Source organism: Xiphophorus couchianus, chromosome 2, assembly GCF_001444195.1.
Source record: "Xiphophorus couchianus chromosome 2, X_couchianus-1.0, whole genome shotgun sequence".
Classification (NCBI taxonomy): domain Eukaryota; kingdom Metazoa; phylum Chordata; class Actinopteri; order Cyprinodontiformes; family Poeciliidae; genus Xiphophorus; species Xiphophorus couchianus.
The window spans coordinates 792806-806149 of NC_040229.1; the positions used below are offsets into that span (position 1 = coordinate 792806).

General features: G+C 38.2%; 1 protein-coding gene across 4 annotated transcripts; it reads right to left on the bottom strand.

The window, feature by feature from the left end:
- Positions 1-1009: 1009 nt before the first annotated feature.
- Positions 1010-12037, bottom strand: LOC114161962 (integrin alpha-X-like). 4 transcript variants are annotated; one of them, XR_003599113.1, is made up of 20 exons: positions 11883-12037; positions 10543-10645; positions 10358-10455; positions 8993-9063; positions 8777-8891; positions 8546-8673; positions 7234-7376; positions 6820-6970; positions 6308-6458; positions 6124-6189; positions 5249-5385; positions 4789-4929; positions 4448-4669; positions 4008-4141; positions 3724-3866; positions 3495-3649; positions 3273-3398; positions 3009-3062; positions 2722-2765; positions 1010-1312 (listed from the first exon to the last, which is right to left on the bottom strand). XR_003599113.1 is itself a non-coding variant. In XM_028045696.1 (19 exons), exons 1-18 carry the CDS (start codon positions 11917-11919, stop codon positions 3042-3044), a joined length of 2130 nt encoding a protein of 709 aa, XP_027901497.1. In that variant the 5' UTR covers positions 11920-12037; the 3' UTR covers positions 1010-1312; positions 3009-3041. The 4 variants fall into 4 exon arrangements, 2 of the variants coding, with proteins under 2 accessions (XP_027901497.1, XP_027901479.1); XR_003599112.1 differs by having other exon boundaries at positions 2722-2769; XM_028045696.1 differs by lacking the exon at positions 2722-2765 and having other exon boundaries at positions 5249-5373.
- Between the last annotated feature and the right edge of the window lie 1307 nt (positions 12038-13344).

A 13344-nucleotide genomic window follows, 5' to 3' on the forward strand; every position in this document is an offset into this window, starting at 1 on the left:
GGCAGGAATCACTTGAAAAAAATATTTATTTAAAAGATAAATATTTACTTATAAATAACATTTTCATGGCTAAAATTTTATTTGGATCATAACTAATAAATTTAAAATTACTGGTCATGCATTAATCCTTCTTTTCCAGCTAAAAGTATAAAATCAAAGCTAAAAACAAAATCAACATTGTTGAACTTTACATCATATTGTAATTTTATCAAGTCTTCAAACCTGGAGTGTTGCCTTGATTCTTACATGAAAGTTTGAGAAATCCTTTAATCTCCATGGCAACCTTTCAGCTGTGCAAAACGCCTGGCTGGACCTAGCTCCGCCTTCCAGACACAGCTCCTCCTCAGAGCTGCAGTTTCACTCCTCCTCCTCCACTCAGCTCCTTACGACTAGCCCACAGCAATTAGCCAACACCTGGTAGAACTGCTGAGCTCATTATAGGAGCTACTTGTAAGAGAAACTGCTAAAAACGTTGTTAAAGGGTTAATAAAGGAGCCATGTTGGGATGACTATCTGAAGGCCGAGTTTCTTAAGCAGGAGTTTCTTAAAGAGATAGAAGCGCAATTTCAAAGCATTAAATATGGAAGTCAAACTTAAGTCATATTTGATACATATGGCATTTTTATAACAATTAAAGGTAACATAGTCAATTGGTTGTGCTATAAAATGGCAATATAAGCCTGGAAGATGAAAATTACTGAAACATTGTTTGGCCAGGTGATCAGTGTTTTAAATTCATCCTCCACTGAAAAAATTTACATTTGTTTTAATCCATGTAAAACATGCATTTTGAACTGCATATGAATTAAAGGTAATGTTAGGACCTAGAAAATGTCTTATTGAAGACAATTTGCAAAAAAGAGGGAAATAATCACAGATACATGGAAAAAAAATAAAGAAACACATTTAAAAGATTTTGTTTATTTGGATAATCACAAATTATAAAAAACATTTATGATGAAAGAAGCCAAGCAAAATTTTCGCTCAAGGTGAGAGCTGCGTTGCAAACAGCAGTTTTAATCAACACTTTCCTCATAGAAAGAGAAACTACATTTTTACCAGATAGTTTGCATTTCAAGGTAGCAATTAACAAGTAATGATTTGGAAAATACACATTGTGTTTGGCCCATTCAATAAATTAAAAGGCCATCAGTTACATTTCATAGAAACATTGATCATTAAAAATGTACTGGCTGGAGATAACAGATAAGAGGGAATTTTGTCCTTCTCTGAGTGTTTGTCCTTCAGGTCCGGCTTCTCCTCCTGCATTTACTCTCATCACATTGTTGTCATTGATTATGAAAAATCCAGCCTGAGAGAAAACAGGAAAGAAAATGGAATGAAAATCACATGTGTGGTAACATAAATACTGGAAGGATTGATGTTCTGTCAATTATTTCAGACAAGAATTTTTAAGATTTCTAGAAAACCACAGATTATTCACCTTGTACAGACTGACTGTAAGTAAAGACAGAAAGGCCAACAAAACTCTTGTCTTTTCCAGCAGCCATTGTACAGTGCATACAGTGATAGAATAAGCTGACCAAATGTGCTGGGCTCTGCTGGGGTTGCTAGGTAACAGGTTGAGCTCAACTGCAGTTGCTAGGTACTAGGTAACACCACAGTATGACTAAGCATATGGGACGTTTTTGGAACAGCTCATTTTCCCGACACCAAAAGGCACAAAATTATTCCCAAAAATGCCTTTTGCCTTTTCATGCCTTTTCAAAGCATTTGGGCTGTTTTTAGATTCAGTACAGACAGAAAGGAAAACACAAAAATGTCCAAAATGGGACAGCTCTCCCTGGCAGCAGTCTCTGATATGATGGTCTTATCTAAGAGCAAGTCCTTGGGAGCGCTCTGCTACACAGTTGCACGGAAGTCTTCAGGAAGGGAACGAGGTGTAAATACGTCTTGTTTATATATCATCCAGGAGATTGGAGATAGCCAGCCAAGGCCGACACAGGGGAGCCAGTTCAGATAGACAATGTTCTTTAGATCAGGTAGTCTATTTTAATTTCCATCTGCCCTAAAGTCTCACCGGTACATTTCTGTTGATTCTAATCATCCAAATTAGTATGGCCGTTCCCACCAGGCTGAATTAGCAGCTTCTCCAAGATAAATTTCATCCCTCTGGGGAACTCAAGTGCCTTCAAATCTCAGCAAGAATTGCATCCAATTTGTGGCTCTGGTTCTACAGCATGCTAGTCTGAGTGTTCTCTAGTCAGTCTAATCCATCACACTGATCAGGCAGCTTGACAAAGGCCAAAACAACTGCCGGCGTCTTCTGAATTTGTCGATATGCCAGTATCTGCCAACTCTGAAACAGCAGAAATCCTATAATAGAAATAAATACATTTCCTCCATGTCTTCCAGGAATAAAGTGGGCAGACAGAATTTTTCATAAACATCCCAAGAGTCCAAAATGTATCCTGCCGGGTGTTTCCCCCCACAGGACAGACGTACTCTCCTTTGCCCAGTCTTCTCGTTGAGTAAATATGGTCAATCGCATTGAGAAACCAGTTGACCAGATCCATAATTTGTAAATTCAGAGGATATACAAAGAGAGGCTCCAAAAGCAGCACACAGTCAGAGCAAGCAGGACAGAGATGTATAGGGAGGGAGCAGAGGAAAGAGGTCCAAAGACCTTTTTAGGTCTAGTTTATTACAGCTAAAACTAGTGATCAGGCCTGAAATCTGGGTGCAGTGATGGACTCTTACCTGAACATTCAGAGCCACATGAAGACAGTTACAAAGTCGGCCTTCTGCCTGACATAAAGCAGGAGAAACACAGTCTAATTTAATGGGCAAAATCAAAGGAAATACTAAGGTATAAGGTTTTGGCAAACTATAACTTAAATTTGTTGAACTTTAGAAATTTCCTTTAGATCCTGCTTTTGCCAAAGATATGCAGAGATGTAGGTTTTGCAGACATGTTATGTAAAAGTTCACATATCAAGCTTTTACTTCCAGAAATTATTGACACACTTGGTGAAGTTTAAACCCACCTTCAAATTATCTTCACACGCTTCATCAGCTCCTCATCTGGTCTCAAAGCCAAGCTGTGGATGACAGTAAACAATTCAGGAGATCTGCTCAGAAAAATGTTTATATTTAGGTCAATCATACTTTTTGAAATTACTCTGTGATGTAGTTCTACATTAAAGATTTGTATGAAACAGTCATAGCAGTAACTCATCAAATGTAATGGAAAGGTTAAAGCTCAGTAAAGATCTTTCTGTTCAGATTCAGGATGTACAGGAGTTACTCACATAATGAAATGTTGTGGTTTGAACCTGTGGAGAAAGGCTTGGTCTAGGGTTTGAGCCAGAAACTAAACCATCAAACGTGAATCTGAGCTCATTATTGAGTGGATTGAGAGCATCTTCTGGACAAGACTGCAAGGCATTGAGATAGAAAGGTGATTAATTAAGAAACAGTTGAATCTTATATAGTTGTAATAAGATTACTTTAATATTTCCATTAGGACTTACCTCAATAAAAAAGTCCACATCAATGCATTCTTTCCTATTTAAATTAAGATTAAGAGATCCACTCTTGTGCCTCACATCCTTGCTGATCTCAGCTCGGTTGTTTGGTATCTTACGATTTGCGTCCAACGTTAAAGTGAAATTAACCTGTGCTTGAGCTGCAAGATGTGTTTTGTTTGTTAAAATTTCTGAAATAAAAGGCTGGACAAATAGAAAAACTGAAGATATATACCTTCATTCACATTAGACAGTTTGCTCATAGTAAAGCAGACAGTAGCCTTGCTTGACAGTGGTTTTGAACAGTCTGGGTTTTGAGTTGGGATCAGATTTGGGTTGAACGACACAGTGGCAGTCACTGTTACAACTGGTCTGGATCTAGAAACAGAAAAGGCCATATTGTTTGTTTTGAGATTGCGGAGCAATTAAAACATTTATCGTATAAGGTGGCAATTTAAGAATAATCTGTTGAACTAGGAAAGATATGTGTGTTAATAAATAGCCATCATGGGAACTTACCTGAGTATGACAACTTTTCCCTTTGAACCCACTGCTAAGTCAGGAAGTCCATCACGACTCTGATCGTAGGAAGACTGACTGATTGAGATGCCAAATAACTTCAGGCCTGATTGGACGGCAGATGCAGCAATTCTCTGTGTAATGAGAAACATCTCGCTTTATCAGTTCCATTCATCCATTTCTTTTTACCAGCTTGTCTGTGCAGAGTCATAGGGTGGCTGGGGGTAAAGGTCACCAGCCCACCCCCGTTCTCTGTAACGGTTGCATTAAACTTAGCAGTAATGACTTTGGACTATCAGAGGAAGCCAGAGTAGTTGGAGAGAACTTACAGAATAATGTGAAGAAGTAAACTCCATTCAATAAAGACCCTACCAACTGTGAAGATTCAACTCATTTCGAAAAACAAAACATTTAATGATTTATGTTTGTGTTTTGCTCACCTGTGAATAAGTAGGATTTATTTTTCTTCCTCCTTCTCCTTGAAATATGTAGATGCTGCCTTGGCCATCATTCTCCAAAGGAGCTCCAACAGCCAAATCATTGAATGTGTCTGCATTTATATCAGGTAGAACAGCAAGAGATGAGCCAAACCTCCCTCTGACAGACGCATCACCTCTTAGTGTGGTTATTTGTGATGGATTATCAAAATAACAAACCACATTCTGGAAAAATGAGGGGATGAGAAAATCTTAGTTGTGTTTTGCCAACATTTAGCAGTACAGAACTTGACATGAGAAAAACTTTGGTTAGATAAAATAAACGTAAAATACTCGACATTTACCAAACCACTTAATTCACAGACATAAACTCGTCCTTCTCTATCAGAGTCTTTGTACATCGGAGAGGATATGAGGATTAGATCAGTCACACCGTCATTATCCACATCCATGGCACAAACCTCAGCCCCAAAATATTCACCAGTCTGGAAAAAACAAGCGCTTATGTGACACACATATATATTCCTTATCAGAATTTGTGTAAAACTGAGCAGGTTAAGTAGCAGACATGGTACAATGCCATCTGCCATTGTTTTTGTTGTTATCCGTCTGTGTATGCGTAGAACGCTCCATGCATTCGGAGCATAAGCAGTTGTGTAAACGAGCGCCTGGATCTCAACAAAAATAATACCAGAGGAAAAATGTATAATAAATATAAATTACTGAGTATATTTACAGATACTCAATAAAAAAAACAACCTTTTTATTGAGTATCAGTAAATATCTGGTTTCAATTGTTCCTACCTGTGATTGAAAGGGTCTGATTTCATCTCTCAGTTGTTCATTGAAAACTGTCGTAACAAATCCTTTGTTCTGATTTCTTGGAGCACCAAGAATCGTCAGTGGACCATTGTTGGTTTTAGCAACTACTATGGAATAACCTGGAGTTTAATTGTTAAATAGTCAGAGACATCAGAGAATAGAGTCTTTTTAAACATTTTGGACAGTTAAACAGACTGAAACACCTACATGTGGCTTTCTAATGAACAAACATAGCAGATCTCTGGGTCAATGAATTATCTTTGATATTCCAAACTAAAATTGTGCAAATAAAAACATCCTACATGGCAGTCAGTTTTCTGTCCTATCCAAACTTGCTTACAAACCTGTTCCCCTCCTCACCTGTGGGGGCGCTGCACCAAGAACCACTGAAGGAAGCAACATGAAAACTTTTGAAGACGACACTGAGAGCAACTTCCTTCTTCACAAAATGTGTGAAGAAATCACTCCAAAAATGGAGTGATTTTTAGCTAAAGATCAAGAACCATTTCTCCCTCTAGTGCTAGACTTGCACGTTTATTTTGGTTGCATTCACAACTCTGCAAACAAACTGGACTTTGCTGGCAGACAGATCGGAGTTCAATTAAAGCTGACTAAGCAGGGATGGTGCAAATGCACCTTTAGACCCCAAAAGTTTATTACTCTGTGCGCACCCCGGACCATCTGTCTGACTGTGACATTTGCTGTGCTCCTCCTGAGCATTGCGCTAAGACCTATCATTGTGATTTAAGTTTGGTTTATGCCACTGTTAGCTATGAAATAAAATGTGGAGTCAAAACATTTCATGTTGTTGAAAATTTAAAAAACATTTCAGATCTTGTAAAATTATGAATTTGTACCTTCGATGGAATTAATTTTGGCCTGCAAGGTCTCCCATATTCTGTCAAGCGCACCAAAGCTTCCCACTTGAAACACAAAATCGTCAGAAGGTTGAGATGCAATCGTTCTGAGCTCTTGTTTTGCTTTTGTATTTGTGAATGCATTTCAGATCTTATAAAATCTTGTAAAATTCTAAATTTATACCTTGAAAGGAATTAATTTTGGCCTGCAAGGTCTCCCGTATTCTGTCAAGAGCATCAAAGCTTCCCACTTCAAACACAAAATTGTCAGCAGGATGAGATGCAATCGTTATGAGCTCTTGTTTTGCTCCTGTATTTGTGAATGCGTTCCCCACCTACAGGTGTAAATACAATATTAGAAATTATGCTCCAGTCGTTCTTTTCATAACCGTAGTTATGATTATCAAAATCAGTCATAGAAATTTGTACTTACATGTTTTTAAACACGTTTAAATACAAAACAAGAAATTATCTTATAACATAACTTAAAAATGTAAGATTTTATGAGAATAAAAACCTTGAATGAATAAATAATATGCTCAATGTTTATATATTTGCTTTACAAATAGATAGTTAACCATGCAGCTAATGTTAATAAAAATGCTTTTGCAGTAGGAAAATGCTATGTGTTGTATTCTAACACACAAAAGACACATAAATATTTACATGTGATAGTAATTAATAAATGCCGCTTACCCCAATAACAAATCGAATAATGTTTTTTCGATCAGCTGATTGTGTTACTGTTGGTAAGTATTGGCGATCTTGGGACTCTCCATCTGTAATCACTATTAAAATTCTTTTCACATTTGACCTGGAACCCTTTTGTGGTGAGAAGACGTCATCTCTGTAAAAAAAAAAAAAGTCATAATTATTATTTCTGTTCTTGCAGTCCTGTGGACAGAGTGGAGGGCTGGATTGTTTCCATCCTAAATCATGTAGACTTAATTTAACCAATGATGTGTTTACCACTGAAGCCTACAAATAACATTTTTGGGTTCTTTGAACTGAAAAAGCAAAATTCTTTAACATGACTTCTAGTAATCTGTTTTCTCTAGAATAATCTTGAAATAATGTAGTATAATATGCTGGCATGTCAGAAATACTTACACAACATTTTTTATGGCGTTAGCTGTATATGTTCCTTCACCTGATTGATGGATGTTGTCAATTTGAGATTCCCAGTTGGAAGTTCTAAAAGTGTTAAAGTAGTAATGTGTTGTTGGAGAACTTGAAAACTGGGTAATGGCAAACTGCAAAAATGGAAAAAAAAGAAAGAGAAAAGAATATGAAGTAAAAATGCCTTTCAATAAAAATCAGCTACAGTAAATTAAAACCAGCAAGGAAATTAAAGGGGATTCTTAAGGAAGAATAATTTTATAAATTAACTTTGGACAAAACGTTTGGCTCTCTCTTCCTTAATCCTCCGGGTCCTCAGCAGGCGACGTGCAGGCACAAGGAAACAACAACACTGCGCGCTGACGTCACAGAATCACAGAGTTTAATCCCATACAAAGCAACGCATGAATCAATCAACAAAGCTGCAGAGGAACAGAGATATACATTGTTTACCTTATACAAACAAAGACAGACAAGACAAAGACAGACAAAAACAAAACAAAGACGCGTCTTTGGAGAGAGCCGATGGAAAAAAGCAAAATAGTGGCAGCTCTCTGAATTTTTACTCCTGTACACAAAGTCTTATACTGTAGGTGTGTTTTTCCTGTTTAATATATTCAAGTAAGGCGTACCTCTTTTGGCCAACTGGAAGCTACCTTGGACACTCAGAGAAACTTAGAAACTCCCCCTAATTTTACGGCAAAGATCAAAGACCATCTGCTCTCCGGCAAAAACAAAAGAGCCAACCGCTGCGCGCCGACCCCCCGCGGCTCCACGGCCATCCCGGGCACAGAGAAGCATGAGACAAGACTTCACACCATCCCAGATGTTGGTTTCTGGCAGGCTTTTGATCTGCTGTGAACAGAACAGGCTTCTCTCCCCCAAGCTCCAGTGATTCTGCCCTGCAGGATATGCTAATTTTATGGCCTCCTGTGCTCCGGCCGCACAGCGGGCGGCCCCATTGAGAGATCTGCATTTGGCCCCTGTTGTCTTAATGCTTGGTCATCTGGTTTTTAGTTTTAAATCCTTAACACAAACCTGTTCAAAATAAAGAAATTTGTTCAAAATAAGAGTGTTGAATATACCTTTTACACATGCCGTAAGATTAACTGTATTAAGCACTAAAAATAATCATTTTTCCTCAACAGGATGTACACTTGACTAAAAAAACATTTAGCTTTTTGGTGAGTTTATGATTAATGTTTTCATTACCTCTAGCCATACTGGGACTCTTTTTTAGGAACAGTCGTTTTTTCTGCACCTTTACTAAAATAATGAATCAAATTACCAATGATAGTCTCACCTGTGTATCTCTTCCCAGGAATGTTCTGATCATATTTTTCACAAATGTTTTCATTCTGCTGAAATCATCATCACGTACACTCCCTGAGCCATCCAGCAGAAATGCAATGTCAGCTTGGGTTCGACACTCTGTGACAAGAAATCAGAAAAAGATCCAGACAGGTTTCCTGACCGTTATTCAAGTGTGTTGATGAGAAAGTTAACCTCCAGTTTGCAGAGGCAGTTACTGCACCTTCAGTCGCAGGCAGGTAAGACTTCACAAGCTCATTATTTGAATCGATCTCAAAGCACAAGCTGTTGTACCTGGTGTTAGTTGTGCAGTCACTAAGAATGGTTGAACCACAGATCTGGAAAATGTGCGATAAGTTGTTCTATTCCTTTGCTGTGTCTTGAGTTTTACATTTTCATGTTGCATATATTCCTTATTTTCTGCAGCTCATCCTCTCACCATTGTGTTTTGTGCTGAAGGATCAAGTGTCATCACCAAACCAAGGGACATGTTGACTGCAGCTCTTCGCTCTGAAAAACAATCACTTGTGATGACGACTTGATAAAGTTGTAGCTCATTAAAAATTTCTCCCATAAATTCCAGTGAACATTTGTTTCTAAGGCTACGTTCACACTGCAGCCTGAAGTGACCCAAATAATTTTTTTTGTGAAATCTGATTTTTCTTGCTCAGTCATTCACACTTCCAAATACATGCGACTTGTATGTGATTCCCAGTGTGAACCGCAAGTGACCTGAAAGTGTCCCGCGTGCTCAGTAGAGGGCGCCATAACGCCACTCATAGAGAGCATGCTCGGCAGAAAGCGACCTGGACGCACAGACTCAGGTCACATTTCAACAGATCGGATACGTATCGGATTTAGAACCATATATCCTGGGTCACATTTGAAAAAATACAATCTGTGTTGTTCAAACTGTAATTAAAAGATCCAATATACGTTGCATTAAGGCAAAAAAAAAAAGGATTTGGTTCACTTCAGGCTGCAGTGTGAACGTAGCCTAAGTGTTTTCTCTCATTGTGGATTAGCTGGATGCTAAAACCTTTTGTTATTCTTCCCGACCTGATAATGGATTAAACACGTTGTTTCTCACCTGTTCTTGGATTTCTTTAGTTCAGTTCACAATACAACACCTTTTAGCCTAATTCACGATGTCGGACAGGTTCCACTTTATTCTAAGAGTCAAGGAGTGACCAGGCCGAGTGTGTAAATAAATACAGTTAATCAGAGTTCACTTCATTTTATATTCACTTACATTAGATGCCAAAAGAATCTAAGTTTGATGGGGAAAATACTTTTTTACAGGACTGCATGTTTGGCATCGTCCAGTAGCTCTTCAAGTGTTGCACCTTAAAAAGAACTGAAAAACTCATATAGGTTTTCGCTTTTGTGCAACTTTATTAAACAAAATCCACAGTTCCAGCATACAGCGTGTGAAGCTTTCTCTTTTCCATGCACAATCACGGGTCATGAACTTTCAACTCCCATCATGCATTGCCTTGTTTTTAAAGGGGCATTATTATGACAGAAATCTATGGAATTTAAAAAAATATTAAGCAATTTTAGCACATATTTAGCCATAAACCAAATTAACGGTTTTATCCAAATACTAAACTAAATAAATGCTTACTCAATAAGATCATTATACCTATTAATTGAACATTATCACGTTCCTAACATATTTTCAGGGCTCTCCAGAAGCTCCTGGTGGATATGTCTGGTCATGAAATCAACTTATAAAATTTGTAAGTGTAAATGTCTTGTGAAATTTATGCATGTGTAATATTGGGAGTAAAATGATTCCTACCTGCAGTAAACAGAGGGCGGCAACGATCTGTTGAGCACTGAAATATCTGTCCTGTTTTATCATTTTCATACTGCAGTCGTGGGGCGCTGACAAGCAGGCTAAGAGAAACAGAAAACATTAGTTAGAAAGCATTTTATAAACATTTACAAAACAAAGTTTTTAAAAGTTAAATCACGATGACTCACTCTGATCGTCTTTGCACCACCTGGTATCCAAAACTTTCATCAGAATGATTCAGGGTTTTCCAAGAATCTGATTCAATATTGAAGCCGGCTGCAGCTTTTAGCACTGAGGGAAAGAAATTCACTGAATTCATTTAATTCAAAGCCATGACGTGTTTTATTTGTTTATTTATTCAGGTTCTCTTTTTAATGACTGCACTGTTTTTGGTGAAAAGACGTCCTCTGCAGTTTCTATGTTTAACCACTAGAGGGCACTAAAGACCAAACCGAGAAATGTCACAAGAAACAGAAACAGGAAGCGAGAATTTCAATAACACGAGTTGAATAATACAATCAAATTTGTGATTTTTTAAAAATATTCAGTCTATATAATGTGTTTGGCTGTTTTTATTTTTATACTAAAAACTAAAATAGATTTTGTGACCAAATATGTTTTTGCATCAATATTTTGCCTAGCTGCATAAATTGTGCAATATAAATAAAATTACCTAAACCTTTTACCTTTAAGACATACAACACATTATATTTATTAACTTTTATTCTTATACACAATATACATAAACAATTTAAAGACTTTGATGTCTTCTGTCAGGATGACTTGGGGTGTTGCACCAAAATAATGTTAAAGTGTAAAATATGCAAATTTCACCACAAATCTGAGCCAGACAAGTAAATAATTCTACATATTTCAAAAATGTCCTGCGTGAAACATTTCTGCACCTGGCAGTTTGCCAGACGGAGCTCTAAAGTTTTCTGTATGTCTGTGAATTACTTTTTACTAAACTTAAAGAAGTCTAATTATTGTCCTGTTCTTACTGACACACATGTGAAAGAGTTGCTTTGAGTAGCTACATCAGAGTACAAACCAAACCTAAAGACACTTATAAAAATGTGACGCTGTCAGGTGTCCCACTAAAGCCTTAGAAAAACAGTTTCACCAAACAATGTGGCATAAAACGAATCTTGAAATTGCTGTGTGGCTCTTTATGGTGATGATGAACTTAATTTGACTCGCCGCCCCTTAGACCAATTAGCCCAGTGGTGCCCAAGGTGAGTCCTGGGCACCAGGACTAAAACTTGGGCACCAAGTACTAGTCCTGGAACTAAAACTTGCATCCTGCAAGTTTTAGTTCTCTCCCTGGTTTAACGCACCTGGATCCAATGATGGCTTGTTAGAAGCCTAAGAAGAACATTGACCTGCTGGAAAGGTTGTTACTACCACCAGGGAGGGAACTAAAACGTGCAGGATGCCGGCCCTCCAGGACCCACTTTGGGCAGCCAAAGATGGACATCACTGGGTGCAAGACATCCAAGTGAAATCAAAAAGCAATTTTTTTTCTTACCTGAACAGAAAAGAGTCACAGTAATTATCAAATCCATGGTGCTCGTCCCATTGAGAGCGAAATAAAAGTGTGATATCGTCTCTGGTCAACAGGAAACGGTGGCACAGCCTGATTTTATACCTTCCTGGGAGTTTGAGAAGGACCCCGACCTGCGTTACATAACAACGCCATCCGGTTGTTGACCTCATTACTCGTGTACAGGCACATGTAGAGGGGAGTCAGAGGGGGCTTGAGCCCCTGCACCGTTTATCCTTGTGCCCCATTTTGAGTTTTTTCTTACATATTTTGTATCTGTGCGTCAGGAGCCCTGCTTGTGCCCCTCAACAATAGTATTTAGCTAAATATAACAATTTAGCAAACATAAATGAGTCTGGCTGCCCTCGTTCTGATAAAGACTGAACCGATTCTCGGTGCCTTCATATTGTTAAGACACTGAGACCAAGGCAAGGATGAAGGGGGCAGAACTGCACCCTCTGACTATCAGATTATGGACACGAATAATGTTTTTTGTGTTTGTGCATGGCCACCTGGTGACACCCACTTCCTAAATCTATTGTGTGGAAGAATGTAGCCCCTCTCAGTGCATCAAAACGTTCATCTATTCTTGGGACTGAAAAAGTATTGCGTCTGGTTTTGGAGTTGAGTTTTCTGTAGCAACACATAATCTCAGACTACCATCAACTATTCTGACTAATTGGGGAAGTTAGACCCCATATGCTTCCCCAATTGTATACATGAATGCAATTGTGGTTGGAATCTGTCAGTAAGGCACAGCCGTGTCATCTGTGAGGTGTACTTCATGTTGTACTTTGACCTAGGTTTTCATCTTCTGCTGCAAATACAGATGAGTATTTACCCAACAGCAAAGCTAGTTGGGCATCTTGTGTGAAGGAAAAATTAATTAACAATGTTTAATTAATTTTGAATGTACACTTTATGATGTTTTTATTAAAGGTTTGAACTCACTTGCAGCTCAGCAGGACATATGCTCTTCTGATCCTCCTCGAATAAGTGAAGAACAGGGTGTTCAGCGGTTAGAGATGCTAGACATGGCATCTCTAAGGCGATAAGCCTATTTTGTAGAAGTTCATTTACTAGCATCTGTTCAGCCATCTGCAGAGAGGCATTTTTGGAGAAACACATGTTTGGACACAGAAAGAAAGTAGAAGTTATCTATTACGTTTCGTTAGATAAACCTAAAAGAGTGTCTTATCCACAAGAAACACAGAGAATGTGTCCAAAGTTGAGCTGTGAATGTGTATGAAACCCTGCTCAACTGAAACTCACAGATAAGTAACTTATAGATTTTTTCCTGACACTTGAGCCAGGGGGTGTGGCTTCGTAATGTGTGATGTATCTAATGTAGCTGAGGGGACGTTCAGCCCCAAGTCAGAACTCATCCGATTCTCACTGAGATGTGAGCTTTGTATGTTTTCTCCATTACAAATGTTAATTAAAGCTG